The sequence below is a fragment of the Pteropus vampyrus genome, unplaced genomic scaffold (assembly GCF_000151845.1).
Source record: "Pteropus vampyrus isolate Shadow unplaced genomic scaffold, Pvam_2.0 Scaffold292, whole genome shotgun sequence".
In the NCBI taxonomy this organism is placed as follows: Eukaryota; Metazoa; Chordata; class Mammalia; order Chiroptera; family Pteropodidae; genus Pteropus; species Pteropus vampyrus.
Genome location: NW_011889073.1, coordinates 965,721 through 982,324, shown reverse-complemented (window position 1 = coordinate 982,324; position 16,604 = coordinate 965,721). Strand labels below are relative to the sequence as shown.

Below are 16,604 nucleotides of genomic sequence, written 5' to 3'. Positions count from 1 at the left end.
CAAGTCATGCAGATTTTCCAAACATTGACACACTGTGAAATACGAACTACAAATTAAAAATTCACTCATTAATATCACCTCCAGTCACATACAGAATGTCTTTAAATCTTGGGGAAGCTATCATGCTCGTAGTGATAGATGCTGGTTTTCCCCAATTCTAATTTTAACTTGAAATACAACTTTTATTATGGGCAACAAATACTGTCAACTTTCCTTAAAGTGACGGGCTTACTTTGTTCCTGTTGGAGAAAATGTCTGCCAAGCACCCAAGCCTGAATTACCATAAATTGTCCTTTGTTCTTTCCAGTAAACATGGTATTCGTGAAAAAAGCAACTTGTTCAGCTTGCAGCTTAAGCTGTAGCCTAAGTGCTCTTTATCAGGGTTACCATTGTTCTCAGGTAGTTAGCAGAAATGCTTTATGTGTAGTTGCTATTTTGAAACAGAATTTTAAATAGCCATGTATATAGTCAGTGGTGAAGGGGTAATAAAATTAAGTTTTACTGCTGCATCAAGATGTTCTTGAGCGAAGCTAGCATTTAAGAAAGCATCCGATGAGTTCTGGCACAGTTTGGCGCCAGTGCCTTGACTGGTGTTGAAGAGCCGACCGTTTGACACACCATCACTTTTGCACCGTCGATACAAATTGTTGACACAATGAAGAAAGCAGATAAAGCCTTAATATTATTATGAAAATAATTTTGACCTCGTGGACCCCTTGGGGGCGGGGGCGAGGAACTGACAGTCTACATGCCGCATTTAATGTGGATGCTTTAATAATCATGAATTATGCTCTTAAAGAGTTTAAAACCCATCCATGTGTGTAGCTGGGTGCTGAGCAGTTATGTTTGCTCTTCAACTGTGACGCTGCCCGCAAGCCAGAATGGGGACCAAGGTATTATTACCCGCCGGCACCAGCAGCTTGGGAGGAAGAACGTGGCGTTAATTTCAATTTTACAGCATTTCGTTTTCACTTTTTCCTTAGGTACAGGTGCTTCCTGAGAGATTTTCGTTGTTTTGATTTATGGCACGTAGAAAATATATACACTATGACTCATCTGAATTTTATGTGCAGCTGCTGCCTGGCTCCTGCCTGTCCTCCCACTTTTACTGAGTACCTAGTTCATGCTAAGTGCTACACCAGACACGAGAAAGATAGGCTTCCGGCGTCCGTGAGCGTAGAGGAGAGTGCCCGAATGCAGTGGGTGAGCATGGCTACCGGTCAGTGCAGGGTGTCTGGGGGTGTCACAGGAGGCTCTGTTGTAGGTGGTGTTGAAGGAAGCGTTGGGCCGGCTTGGCAAGGGGGCAGCAGGAGTGGAGACATGCAGGAGAGGCAGAACACAGTACTTCGGGGCACAGGGAGTGAACACAGGCCGGACGTGGAGGCTGTGGTAGGAGAAGAGAACAGGTTGAAATCAGATCATAAAAGGTCTTGCTGGGACTTGATCCCATGCACCAGTGGTTCTCAAAGCCTGGTCCTCAGACCAGCTGCTTTAGCGTCTCTCGGGAACTTGTTAGACATGCAAATACCTGGGCTTTCTGCGGGGTATTTTGGCTGGGGCTACGCCGTCTGTCTCACCAGCCCTCCGGGGGACTGCGCAGGCTAAGGGAAGAACAGTCCGGGCTCTTTGAGCAGCTCTGAATTTGAGAAAGGTCACTCTCAGGGCCTTCTGGAAGGGGCCTGGTGAGGGAAAGTTAGGGACCGAGTGATCCGGTGTTCTGGTGGCTGGGACGTGGGACTGGGCCGAGGGCAGTGGGAAGGCGGAGTGGATGGGTTTCCTGGCGGTAGAGTCCATAGCACTTTACTGCTAGTAGACAGTTTAAAAGCTGAGCCAACAGGTGTGTGTTGCTCTGTAACCTGCCCCCAGTCAGGGGTGGAGGGGTTTTAAAAGCCCTGCTGCCACGTGTCTTCAGGGAACATCTTTTACTGATAGTGAAAAAATCAGTTACCGATAGTGAAAAAATAGCCTCTTCAGTCTCCTTTCGGAGCTTGCCTGCTTAACCAGGACCGCGGCCTCTGGAGGGGTCAGGTGGCACCTTCAGAGCCTGGAGCTCAGAAAGGACAGCATGGTGTGGGAGGACGGAGGCAATGATTTCATTCAGCTACTGGTAGATTAATAGATGGTCCCTGGCATTCAGACTCCTCGTGTCGTGTGTCGTCTGTACATGGGCGAGGTGCACCCTTTTGCTGTTTGAATTTTAGCTTCATCTGATACGTGTGAGTATAAAGCTGGGTCTCTCGTTTCCATCACAGTGATTATTCTGTTAGAACCTTTGTTCTTCAGTATTTTAAGTTTTCTTTTATATCCTATTTTGTTTTACAGATTTGGAAGACTCCAGGGCCCTCAAGCTGTGATTAATCAGATGGTTTCTGAAACGCCTGGGAAAGCAGACGCGTTGTGTGCCAGTTGAAGAGTGGATGTCTGTGTATATTTAAAACCTTCTTTCTCCACATGCGCATTTCCGCGAGAAGACGGGCTCGTTCTGGTGCACACGTGAAGAGTTTTACAACTGATGAAAATTAATTTAAGAATCAGATGGAGCAACTTGACACCGCTGGGCTCAGGGGCTCAGGGAGAAAAATATATCACTAATGGCCAATTTTCCATATGGTCTTCACGGGTAAAGAAAGTTTGCAAAAAGAAGAAAAAAAAACTTGCACAGATCAAGCCTCAAAAATACCTCTCCAATTTGAAGAAGGAGCTAAGTGAGACGGTGACTGAGGGGGAAGTGTGATTTCAAGCACTGAGGTGGGATCAGGCAGTGTTCTTTTGCACTTTAATTTTCAGTGAGTTTGGTGATTTGGACAGACTTCAGAATTCTGGACTGACAAGTAACTCCTGCTGTGTGGTTTATGATCGGAGGACAGCCAGTTCAGGTTTGATGGGACAAGTTTGAACGGCGAACTGATTCCTTTGCCTTTTTCAGTTGATCGCAATCGAGAAATTTTAATTTATTATTTCCCTTTTCCTTTTGTGTATCTATAGGGTAATATCTTAAAGTAGCAATTGAAACTGATAATTACAAGATAAATATCCAGGAACGTCCAGGCAAAGCTGCTTTTCCTTGGACTGTACATGTGGCGTTTGGAAACCTCTGAATGCGAACAGGAAAGGACCAGCAGCAAAACGGGATAACTCTCGAGGGGAACAGTGGGAAGGAACCCAGCCCTTGCCTCTGTTTTCATTTTAAGGGCTTCTCTTTTCTGTTGAGTCCAAGAAGACTTGCACATAAGAGGAGGCTTACTGGATGGACTTACTTCTGAGATTAGTTTTTTCTTTCGAGGTGAAAAAATATGTGATCTTTAGGGGCAGAAAGGGGAGTGACTAGGGGAGGGAAGAAGGAGACGGGGCAAAAGAGACTAAATCCTGCAGTGAGGCTCTGTTTTGTCAGCAAGAGGATTTAGGATTCACCTGAGGCGAACACTTGGACGACTTTCAGAGCTCTAGGACGTTCTGGCTCTGCCGAGCGAAGGGGCTTTCTCTCTGCGCCTCTATGGCACTGAGGGCTGCGTGGGCCTGCGGGGGTGCAGTCAGATGGAGCCCGGCTCTCCCCGGGGACACAGCCACCTGCCAGGAAACCGGCTTGGGCTCTGAAGTGGGATGTTTCTGGTTCTGAACAGCAGGAAAGAGTCTTTTTTTCTTCCTGAACTTGGACTGCTGTCTGCACAAACTCTGGTCGTTTTGCACGGTTTGTGTGCCTTTTTTTCCCTTTATGCAATCTTTTTCAGCTTTAGCAGCAAAAATTGTCTAGTTGAGAAAACACAGCAGAGGGCAGCTTCAGAAGGAGGATGATCCCATGTTTGTCTCTGCACCTGAACTTTTGAAGAGAAAACTCCAGCTCGAGGGATTCTTAAAGCCTTAAGTTACTTGAAATCTATGTATTTGCAACCTTTGGTCTCTGGAATCATATTACACTAAACTGGAATCTCAGGCTGAGTGAGAATAACCAAGCTGAGTAAAAAGAAGAAAACTCAGTTTCTTGATCACCGTGTATTAACCATGCTCTTTGTGCAAAGGGCAGGCCTGCTCTTCCTCTAAGGACTTGAAAATAGAAACGGACCCCGTGTTTTTTTAAGCATTACCTTTTCTTAGCAGACTGCCATCTTTTATAGAGGAATTTTTTCACTATGCATTTGGTGGATCTTTATAAAATACTGACCTTCTAATTAGATCCAGGTCAATCTTAATTAAAGGGAACCGGGGGAAAACAACGCAAGCCAACCACAAAAATAGAATAAATCGATGAAAAGAATTGATTTAAATTTTTCGGCATTCAGCATTACTTTTTAAGTGAAACAGTTCCCTGAGAAAAGTATGTATGCAGCGGTGGAGCAGGGGCCTGTCCTTTGCAGCGACTCCAACATCCTGTGCCTGTCCTGGAAGGGCCGCGTCCCCAAGAGTGAGAAGGAGAAGCCCGTGTGCCGGAGGCGCTACTACGAGGAGGGCTGGCTGGCCACCGGCAACGGCCGGGGCGTTGTGGGGGTGACCTTCACCTCGAGCCACTGCCGCCGGGACAGGAACACTCCCCAGAGAATCAACTTCAACCTGCGGGGCCACAACAGCGAGGTGAGCCGGGGCGCCCTTTCACTGTCGTCTGGCCCCTCCCAGTGGGGGTTTCGAGCCCCCCTGCTCCCATCTGCTCGAAACTTCCTTTGCTTCAGCTTCTTAGACTGGCTGCCAGGTGAGGCTTGGCAGACCGTGCCTTCTGTCCTCTCTGTCCTCTCTGTCCCTGTGGGAAGGTGTTAAGGCGGGGCACCGGGCCACCTCTTAGGGACCAGGGACCGTACCTCACTCCCCTCCCACCACAGTGAGCAAGCTCCTTGCCCCGCCTGACGTGTGAGAGCTCTGGTGAGTGAGGGGGTGTGACGAGGACATGGCTCCGCTTCTGGCCGCAGGGCTGAACCACATTGCAGATGTCGGATCTAATGATCCGCTGATTTCACAACTGAAAAACTTGAGAATGTTTTTCTCCTAGAAAACAATTTTTACAGATATCATCAGTCATGGAAGTTAGTCATGGGTGGTACTGATTCTTTGTTTAACAAGATTTTCTTCACTTAAGAGCAGACAGGCAGCCATGTGTGTTTACTGGAATTAGTGTCATTATAGGGACACGGCCACTACAGGAATGGTCTCACCTGGATTCCTGGATTTGGCCACTTCTCTGAGAAGCTTTTTCTGAGCCCTGTTCCCCGTCTCCTGCCCTGTTCCCCACTTGCCCCTCTACACCGAGCAGCCTTCTGTGGTTGCTTTATGGTTACCTGCCTGTGTGGGCTGGAAAACTTCCTGGAGGACTGTCTGTTCTTGGCGGTCTTAGCTTCCTCACCTCCCATTGTTTACAAGATCGTTTCTTCATTCGAATCACCTTTAACTGGTTAGCTTACCTCAGTGTGGCTTCTTTCCCCAGCCCTCTACTGAAATGGTCACATGCCCAGTGACCTCATACTGCTAAACCCATAGGTTACTTTTCTGCAGTTGATGTCTCGGTGGCATTCAGTGGAGGTGAAATGTCACTTTCCGCTTCTGGTTCTGTTTTTCTGCGTCTCTCTTCCAAGAAGTTCTAGCGCTTACCGCTTAACTAGCTGGTGTGGTCCTGTCCGAGTCGTTAGTTTACTCATGGCCAAATTGAAACAATTCCTTTCTTCAGAGCTTTTGTGAGAATCTATTTTTGAAAATGGCGAATGCCATGCATATAGATAACGATGTTAAAGCACCTCGTATCCTATTTATTTTCCAACCCTTATGATATACTTAATACCCTTAAGTTCAGTTACTAGTCTGACTCATGAGGCCAGAGACCATGTGTTTTGATTTCTGTTTCACAGTTAAGACTCAAAAACACGTATACAGTCAGCAGATATTACTGCTTGTGTGTCGCGTGTGCCCCCTACGGGGCGGGGTAGGTCATAGCACACCTTAGGAGGCCACAGTCCAGCAGCAGGGCCGAGGGGCGTACCTGGATATCCTCTTGTCCATTTCTAGTTCTGTTAAGTGCAGAGAGCAAGCTTTGGGTCCTTGGAGGAATTAAAAGCGAGGTTTACCACATATTTTGTGGTGAAGGTGACCTTTGAGTGGGGCCTTGTGAAATAGAATTTAGGTAGACTTCTGAGTGATGCAACTTGTTGCCACTTTCTAGCTTCAGAGAAGCAGTTTGTCTCTTCTGTGTGACATGAAGGCGTCGTGTTTCCCTTGGCTCCAGCCTAAGCATGTGACTGTATTTACCTCGTCACGTCGGGTGCTTCCCAGGAAGACGCAGTGGAGTCTGGCTGGATGAGGGCAGGGCCCGTATATTTTTTGCCTTCTCTGGGACCAACTTGCCATCGTTGGACAGGCAGTTGGTGTTCTTTGCTCCTTTCCCCTACGCTGTGAAATGTTTTGGGATTCGTAATGGGGATTCTACCCTTTGGGGTATTCTGCACTTTGGTCAGTTTCAATGGTGGAAGGCTTAACCAAGGTGCTGCCTTAATAATTTGACTTATGCAATGCTCAGGTGCAGCCGTTTCTGTGCTTAATGGATTTGCATGCAGTTGTAGTTAAGTTTGAAAAGTTACGTTCCCATGTGTTCATGACCTATCCCAATTAAAGATAATTTGTTAGTGACTTGGCACAAATGACTCACTTTATGTGGCCGCCCTGGTGAAGCAGCCATCTCACTGATTTATGTGAGGATATTTTAGCGTGTTAGGTGATAACGTCTTGCTTCCTTCCCAGGTGGGCCCTTTAGGCGTTCCATCATGTAGGCACGTGGCGTCCAGCACTGGTGAACCCAGGAGCTTGTCCCGTGCCTGCCGTCAGCGGAGGGACGCTCTCCTCACGATTGCGTTGCAGGTGTAATGGGCGAAGGAAGCTCAGGGCTGCCTGTGGAAGGTTCACGGCTTTGATGGTGTGCACAGCGTATTTCAAAGCTGTACAATGCTTAAAGATAGGAATTCCAAAACCATACTTTCTCAGGCTTTCCTATACTTTTTTGCAGATAAACTTTGACTGTATTAAAAGTGAAACTAGTGATGGAAACTTACCTAGGTTCATATCCTGGAAAGGAATTTAAAACAATAAAATCTACTTCCTAGAGTTTGGTGGATGCTTCATTTTTATCTGCCAGCTTTAGTAGTAAAGATTTCCTGAGTAGGAAAAACAGAATAAAAGAATTTTCATAGTAAGACTGGGAGGATGGAGCAATATATGAACAAAGTAAATGTGATGTTTTAAAAATAGATTTTTAAATTTCCTGAACACAGGCATAGTTAACTTGGTTTTCATGGCAGGAGCATCTTCATGTTTAGACTGGGCATGAAAACATAGGTGGGGGGTCCACTGGGGCGCAGAGCACTGAGTTAAGCCGGGACTGGCGCGTGTGGGCCAGAGCTGTTGGTAAAGCTTTCCGGGGGTGCTGGAGTGGGGCTTGGGGCATGAGCTGCATCTTGAAGCCCCTTAGGCTTCTGTAAACACTTGAGTATCCACGCGAGGCTGGGCTCCGCTGGGCTTTGGCATCACGATGAAGAAGGAGCCAGTCCTGCCCAGCTGACCTGCGTGTCAGAGGATGCGATTGCACACGCGACACACAAGGAAATGCCGCCGCTGCTGCTGACGGTCGCTGTAAGTTAAATGGCCACAATTTTCTGTGTGCTTTATGTTCGTTATTTTGTTTAACCCTCGTAACAATTCTCTACAGCTTTGTTTTATTATCCCTGTTACACAGTTGAAGAATCTGAGGTTCAGAGATGCTCTGGAAATTGCCCAAAGTGTGGAGTTAGATGATCAAGATGGCAGACCTGGGATTTTAATTCATGTCTGTGTGTTTTTCTTTCTACGTGACACTGCTTCAAAAAAGGGTAAACCAGTAAGCGGAGAAACAGAGTTGTTATGAGTGACCATGGCATGTTTTGTGGACAGTGAAGAGTTTGGTCAGGTGCTGGAGATTACTGCAAGGTAAAGCTGCTTGGGCCGGGGAGACTGGACTCTGGATAGTCATGGTAAAAAAAATAATAGTAATAAGTGTTCGTAGGATGAAAGAAGACAGTGCTTCCGGTTTGGGCGGCATTCCAAGACCATTAAAGATTGTTGTATTCAAATAGAAGTGTTGAACAAATCATATGTGAGCATAAAAATCAGTTCAGTGCATTTATCTACCAGTGTGGCTATTTGGGAGTTGACAGCATTGGATGTATCTAATTTATTGTGGTTATAATAATCTTCAAGAAGTAGTATGAACACCAGTCGCCACGATACTGTGATAGTGGACCTAGTTAGACTCTTGAGACAAGAATGTAACTAGTTATTATAGATGGGAGGTGTTTGAGAAACAGCTGTTTTAAATGTTTTCACCTAAAATGGCTTATCTAATATTTTTATCCCAAAGCTTGGTAGTGTGAGTTGATTTTTATCACAGTAATACTTGCACGTGGATAAATGCTAGTGATGAAGAGCAGCACTGTTCTAACTCCCGTTTCTCTCCCACCTACTTCCTGTCCTGGCTGTTCACCAAAGGCTTATATTTTCTTTTCTTTTAATCGGTTTTGGAATTTTGTGTATTGATGTCTTTCCTATCTTGGTAAGTGGAGATTTAGCTCTTCTCTCTTTCTTTCTTAGTCATGCAACCCAGCTTTTCCCTGCTACCTAATCATCCCAGTATTACTCTGTTGTAATAATTGGTTAACTCATTGTTTAAACTGTGTCAATATTGTGCCCAGATGATCCAAGTAGAGTAATATGATTATATTTCCTTTATTGTTTAGCTCTTTTTCTCTCATGATAAAAATTGTCTTATTTTTTCCAGTGATTTAGTTTCTTTACCTATTGTGAATCTTCCTGCATCTTCAATCATTTCTAAATATTCAAACAATAAGGTGATTTATTAGTTCTTCTGTTTTTTTCCTGGAGCCCTCCATCCGGGAGTCCTCTGTCCCCTGCTCTCTCCGGGTTGGTTGCTCAATGGGCCTGATGCCCAGCTGAATCCCTGAACCTCCTTTTATCTTCATCTTGGAAATTCCCGCTGCCCCTTACTTCTGCCACATCCTTTGTTTCCTGAATCTTTTATCTTTGTCTTTCTTTGTTTAACTTCTTTTTGTTGGAACATAACTTAAGTATGGTCCTACGAAAGAATTTGTTTGTAAGTCATGATTTTTAAGACTTGTATATATTTTCGATCTATGGTTGGGAATCTGTGTATGTAGGGGGCCAACTTAAATTACGTGTGAATTTTTGATTGGGCAGGGGTTGTTGCCCCTAACCTCTGTGTTGTTCACGGGTCAACTGTATGTCTAAAAATGTTTTAATTCTGTCCTTATTCTTGATTGATAGTTTGGCTGGGTATAGATTTCTAGGCTGGTTCATTCCGAAATTTGAAGGCATTTTTCCATAGTCTTCAAACTTGTAGAATTATTATCGAGAAGCATAGTAGTTAAGAGTTTAGTCTCTGAAGCTAGACTCCATTTGAATCCTAGCTTTAAGCACATTATTTAATTTCTCTGTACTATAATCTTCTCATTTTTGAAATGAGTTTATAAATAGTACTTTCCTCATACAGGGTTTGGTGTATGGATTAAATTACTTACTATATGTAAAGCATTTAGAACAGTGCCTGGAACTTGAGGGCTTTGTATGATCATCTGTTGTTGTTATTATTCCAGATCCTTTATATGTGACCCTTTAAAAGATTTTAAGTTTTGGCATCTGCTCTTTTTCCTAGATATTCTAAAATTTTGTGATAACGTTTAAAAATAATGTACTATAAAGGTGTTTGGCACCTCTGAGTATGTGTGTATGGGGGTGTTGTTTTGGCTAATGGGCTTGATTGTGGAATAATCTGGGGGAGAACCAGCTGTTTTGTTGCCCACTGCTAAATGTCGGCATCTGAGCATATTCCTCTGGTTGTTCAGTTTCTCTAGATGAGGCCCTTCCAATCCCATACCTGTGACTTTACTCCTGCTGCAGCATTCTGAGAGCCGAGGGGCAGGTGTGCGCTGGGGGGAGGTAGAGATAGGAGGACGAGGCAGAGGAGGAAGAGGAGCCAGTATTTACTGAATGCTTACTGTGTGTTAGACACCATTCTAAGAGCTGTAGCTCATTTAATCCTGAGATCAACTCTGTGACTTCGAATCTATTATTATCGTCATTTTATAGATGAGGAAACTGAGATATAGAGACATTAAGCAGCTTACCCAAGGTCACACACCTCTCCTGATTGACAGAGCTGAACCTGAACCCAGGAACCACTCACATTCCACACTCAGCCTCTTGGAAAATCACCCATTTTTGTCCTTGTCACAGTCTTTGCTATACCCAGTGTCCCCAGGGTTGGTTTCTGTGGGTCACTCTGCCAGGGGAGTGAGCCTTCAGTGTCTGATGCCTGGTTACATCTGTAATGGCTCCAAGGGAGGGAGCATCCTCTGGCTGTGTGGGTGCCAGGCTAACCTGCTCTGTGAGTGGCTCTTCGCCCAAGCCCTCTGGGTTCAGCCCAACCTGCGCCTCTCCCGGCACCTGGAGCCTCATTCCTGAGCCTTCCCTGGGCTCGCTTCTGCCAGGAGCCTCTCTGCAGGCACTCCGTTGGGGCTTGCTCTGTTCTGTGAAACCAGTTGCCACCCCTCATCCGTTTTCTGCCTCTGTGTGCTGTGGTTTGGGTACCTTGAAGACGGCTTTTGTGTTTGCTTTCATGCTCCTTGTGAGGCGATTTCTAAGAGAAGGATTAGAGTCATCTTTACTTTGACATCTTAAATCAGAAATCTCTCGTTAAGGTATTTTTCAAAGGTTCTTAAAGGCATTAAAAATAGATTTATTTTCCCTAAACAAAAAACAGAATATAATAGAATTGTATTTTATTAGGAACATAGAATTTGTCAAAATAATGGCATTGTTCACTTTTTTTCTTTAGCAGTTTGTTTTGTTTAATTTTTTTCTCCTAATAGAAATAAATTATCATGTCTGAAAGTAACTTAGACACATAGAAAACACTGTCTTTTGGGTGTATTTTTGCTAGAGAGGATGAGAGAGAGATGTGGGTATAAAGCAATAACTTTTTTGGTAATAGTCTCCCAGGGAAGCAGCTTCAAGCTGCATCATGTCAAAATGAGAGTGAATGAGGTCATTACTGAAGTCCTGGGCAAATAAATATTTCCGTAACTCTAGGATCTGTTCATGATTATTAATAGGTGAACCTGTGGATTCTCAAGACAGACTGCTTGGTTTTGAGCCGAGCCCCTTTCTGTATGATTTGGGACAAGTTACTTACCTGTCTGTGCTGTGGTTGCGTTATCTGTACAGAACGTAACACTTGCCTCCTGAAGAGCTTGTGGTGACGGAAGGATCCAGTCCACAGACCGAGCATAAAGAGCTCGTTCGGTCTGCGTTCCTGTTACTTCTCACTGGACTCACTGCCACGCTTGCGTGTTTTAGCCCATCTGCATTTCCTTCTGAGGCCGAAACGGTGGGGCCACAGCCTCTCTGCTGAGAAGTGGCCTCGTGATTGGTCTCAAAATATGGGACTGGGATGTGAGGCAGGAGGCAGGGGAGGGGCTGGGAGCAGGGTTGGAGGTGTCCTAGCTGGCAAGGAGGCTGGGCTTATGTCACTAGTTTTATTCCAGGTTTTGGATTCTGGGACGGTGGGCACCTCATCTGTGTCGCTTCCTGATCTGCAAAGCGTTCTCGATTGCGTCTTAAGCAGAGCTCATTCTTCCTGCCTACTTCCTGCCTACTTCCATCTGAGTCCACAGAACCTGACTTTTGGCCTCAGGTGTACATGGAGCCACCTGTTAGTCCTTCTCCAGGGAGGCCGTTAGGCACAACGCAGAAATGCGGCTGTGGTGCACTGGGCAGTGAGCAGGTATCATGTTCTAATAGGAGGTTTGGGCCCTAAGTCTATTAAAGTCATTTCCGGGATATCGTCTCGGATGGGGTGGGAGGGTGGGGAGAGAGACAGAACATAAGAATCTATGCTGGGCAACATTTGGGTATTTCTAATTGGGTCCACCCACACTCTCGACTCTGAACTTCCAAAACAAACATGCCTGTGCGTTTTGCCCAAGATTATGCTGCCGGGTGTTTTTATTGTACCTTCTGGCAACCTACGTTTGGTTTCTCTTCCTCATCGTTGCTGTTTTATGGGATTCTTGCTGGCATTTGTTGTTTTTTCCACTTGGCCTAGTTAGATTTGGTCTTCTCGAATACAGAGGAAGTTGTCTCCATCCCACGGAACTTTGCCCTAAAATAAATCGAAAGAGGACATTCTGTGTAAATGTGTGCTCCCATTTTCCTTTTCAAGCTCACATCCGACCTTGCTTTCTCCAGAACCGCATTCAAAGCAGAAACCAATATTGTCTGTCTCAGCTTTATTCGTTTCTTTCTTTGCTTCTTAAAATTTTAGAGTTTAAGGAAGTATTTGTTCATCAGATCTTTAAAGTAGAAAATAACATTGGAAATAGCATTGTTGTCAGTAAGGTCTATTTTGTAAATTCCTTGGTAGCAGAAATAAATATTGAATGGCTTTGTTTATAAGACAATGTAAGTTAATGTTTAAACTTGGGAAGTGTATTTTATTCATTTCATTCAAACAGTTTAAAAACAAAAGTGTAGAGTCCATCCATTTTTTTCCACTTACTTTTGAAAAATAAGTTTTTCCACTTATTTTCACAATTTTGGATTTTCATTTTTCCCCTCTTCAGGAAATTTTCTATAGGTGACATTTGTGACCAATTAGAGAATTATTTAGACAACATGACCAAAGAGCTCTTTCTTGTCTCCTAGTCCTTAAAATTTTTCTTTTCCCTTAGTTATACCTCAAGGGGAGTCTGGATCTATAATGTTAATTGACATTTTTCCCTAGTAATGAAGGACTTAAGAGAGCAACATCTCTTAAAAAAAAAAAAAAGCGTTGTTATATTTTAGATTAGCACTGAGCGATAGAAATACAATGAGTCACATGTAACTTTAAATTTTTAGTAGCTACATTAAAAGGAAAATAAACAGGTCGAATTAATTTTAACAATACATTTTATATAACCCAGTATCTCTACAATAATCATTTCAACATATAATCAGTATAAAAACTATTAATGAGATTATTTATATTCTATCTTTCATGTAGAGACTTTGAAATCGGGCACATCTCAGTTCAGATTAGTTGCTGCCATATTCAGTTGCTACCACATTGGCCCTGCTCAATTTTGACAGTTCCGTTGAGGCTGGTGACTGAGCTGCCTGCTAGCCCCAGCGGGCTTATTAATGTGCACCCTAGAACCTTGGATAAAAGGTATTTTAAAACCTTTCTATTTGGAAATAATTTCAAACTTATATCGAAGTTGCGAAAAAAAAGTAAAAAGCATGCTCAGTGTTTACTCACATTCACCTATTTTGAACCTGTGCTTACTTGCTCCCGTGTTTGTATGTGTGTGTGCGTGCGTGCGTGTGCATCCCTCTCAAACCATTTGAGAATGTATGTCTTAATTTTTTTCCTGAATACTTCAGCGTGTATTTCTAAGAATAAGGGCCTTCTCTCACGTAGCCACAATAGCCCGGTTATTGACTTCCGGAAGATTACCATTGATTCACTACTTTCGTATACTTCTGTCACCTTTTTCCCTCTAGCGTGGGATCTATTTGGGATCATATATTGCATTTAGCTGTTGTGGATCTTTTTAACTACGGAACAGTTCTTCAGTTTTTGTCTTTCACGACATTGACGTTTCAGAAGAACACCCCTCTCCCTCTGCATTGGGGATTTCCTCATTTTTATTGTTATTATTCAAGTTATAATTCAAGTCAGTTGTCCCCAGCCAGATACTCCATTCGTGATGTTGGATGTTGTCGCCTTCTCAGGATGTCACATGTGGAGGCACACGGTATGTCTGCCCCTCACTGCTGATGTTCATTTTGATCACCTGGGCAAAGTGCTATCCGATTTCCCTGCTATGTCTGTGTTTTCCTCTTGCATTTGATAAACAGTCTGTGGGTCACTCTAAAACCATGCGAATATCCTGTTCCTTATCAGAATTTCCTCCCTAGGTTTATTATCCATTGATGATTCTTGCTTGAACCAGTCTTTACTATGATGGTTGCAAAATGGTGATTTTCAACTTCAGTACCCCCTCTACAGAATATTGCCAGGGGACATTCTATATAAATGAGTGCTCCCATTCTCCCCTGTTCATCCATCATCCATCCATCCCTCCATCCATCCTCCCTCCATCCATCCTCTATCCATCCATCATCCATCCATCCATCATCCATCATCCATCCATTTCTCCATCCCTCCATCATCCATCCATCCACTCATCCATCCATCCATCATCCATCTATTCTTCCTTCCCTCCATCCATCATCCATCCATTTACTTATTACCAGTATGGACTCATAGGTTCCAATTTTTTTATTGTTTATTAAACATAATTATTTATACCTAGTTTTGCTCAAATTGTTCTAGACTTGGCCACTGGAAGCCCCACCAGGCTGTTGTCCCTTTGGTGCACCCCAGTCACTGGCCGTACCTCTCTACTTTCTGACATAACAATATATTCCAGTCTCATCTCTGCTGTACTCACCCTGCCCCAGTTCTGGAAACAGTCATATCTCCAGGGAGAAGTGCTTTTGCTTTTGGAGCTGGATGTGGTGTTAGAAACCAGTATCTGGCCTCTGTGTTCATCGTTACTGGGGTGTCATTGCCATTAGGCCCTTTCAGTGGATACATACCTAAAGTATACATACACACGTACTGTAGAAAGCTGGGCCTGGTCGGGAGACAGGACACACAGCAGGTTGAACAGGGAAATTTTAATATGAAGAATTATTAACTGATAAAAGAGTAACTATAAGATATGAGGAAACTCTGTATGGCACCCTGGGAATGAGGGAGAGGACCCAAGGAAGGACAAGCTTGGATGGGGTTCTGATCTCATGGGAGAAGGTGTAGTTCATCCCAACAGATAGCAGAGCAGTTTGTCGCCTTAGCCAGACTGGAGCTGGTCTGGAGGCAGGTGATAAACCACCCTCTGGAGGACAGGGAGGGCAGCAGGAGACCACCAGCTGGTGGTGTGGTATGTGGGGGCAATCTGGGGACAGAAGGCTTTCAATGTGGTTGGGCCATGTGGGGTCTGGGGGGAGGAGGAGGGCTTACAGAGGGATGACCACTCCATGGGTGTCCTTCTGGATCCTAGGCAACTGGGATACAGACAGGTGTCAGAGTCTCTGGTTTCTCTGTGGAGCGCACTGTAGAAAGGTCACTAGGCCAAGGCTGGGAGGTCACAGGACGGACTGTTCTGAGCCAGTGACTGCGGTAGCTTCCCCTGGATTTCCCCCACTCCCACGCAGCATCCCCCCCTCCCAAGATCCCTGGGGAAAGCAGGATGTCTTCATCTTTCTACAGTGTCCATCCAGTGCCTTCTGCTGAGAAAGCTTCACTCCGTGCTTCCATTAAGGGAGAAAGCCTTAACAGTTCCATCGTTTACTACAGAGCAAACGTTAAAGGGTGAATTTGGAGCTGGGAGGTGATAAACTCACACACATACACACACGTATATTTTAGAAATCATGAGTTTATGCTAATATTTCCAATTCTACATTACCCCTGTGGCTTCCCCTATTTCATATTTCTATTTTTTTCTTCCCTAGTTTGCCCAATAATACACCTAAAATAATTTCAGAATTTCTTCACTCATATTATTACTAAAAACAAACCTACTAAAAAGATCTTAGGGACTGAATGTTTGTGTCTTCCCCAAATTCAGATGTTGAAGCCCTAACTCCCAGCATGGTGGTGTTTGGGGACGGGGTCCGTGAGGTAACCAGGGTTAGAGGAGGTCGTGAGGGTGGGCGCTCAGAATGGGATCAGTGCCCTTGTAAGAAGAGTCACTCAGAGAGCTTGCTCCGCCCCCCGGTGGACAGAAGAGGCCACGTGAGCTCACGGCGAGATGTTGGCTGTCCACACGCCAACAGAAGAGGCCTCGTTACAGAACCTACCCCGCTGCCACCACCTCGTTTCTCACAGCCTCCAGAACTGTGAGAAATGAAGCTTTGGCTGTGTAAGCTGCCCAGACTATGGTATTTTGTTTGGCAGTTTGAGCTGAGTAAGACGGAAGTTCAGAATCTGCCTCAAGTTCTTCCTGCCAGGCCACGCACCCGCACACTGGGGGGACACGGTGGGTATGGACAGCCTCAGAGTGCTAGGTTTAGTCTTCAGTGTGGGCATCTAATTCATTTGAAATGCAGTTGGGTATGTTTGCTTCATTTTCACTTCAGTTTTGGATTTTTCATCTTTCCATTCTTGTTGATTTAATTGCGTTTTGAATATGTAGAACATTAACATGTTCTACATATTCAAAATTTAAAAATTTAAAAACACATAAAGAGGTATACTCAAAGAATCGATGCTCCTTACCTTAATTCTTCCATCCTGTCCACACACCTAGTAGATACTTCATTACTTTCTGATTTATTTTTTCTATTGCCTAAGCATATATATGTTGTCTATATATATTTTATAATGTTTTCTTTCTTCTTCTTTCTTTGACAAAAGAGAGTATAATATATGTGCATTATTTTGCCTGTTTTATTGAGATATAATTGACATATAACATTGTATTAGTTTTGGTCACATATATTTATATATTTTTTGTACT

General features: G+C 44.2%; 1 protein-coding gene across 1 annotated transcript in view; it reads left to right on the top strand.

Moving 5' to 3' along the window:
- The first annotated feature begins 2,322 nt into the window (after positions 1-2,322).
- Positions 2,323-16,604, top strand: part of TULP4 (tubby like protein 4) — a 144,460-nt gene continuing 130,178 nt past the window's right edge. Inside the window, exon 1 of the mRNA XM_023521102.1 lies at positions 2,323-4,566. Coding sequence (XP_023376870.1) covers positions 4,315-4,566 — 252 coding nt within the window. The 5' untranslated portion in view covers positions 2,323-4,314. The remainder of the gene's footprint in view (positions 4,567-16,604) is intronic.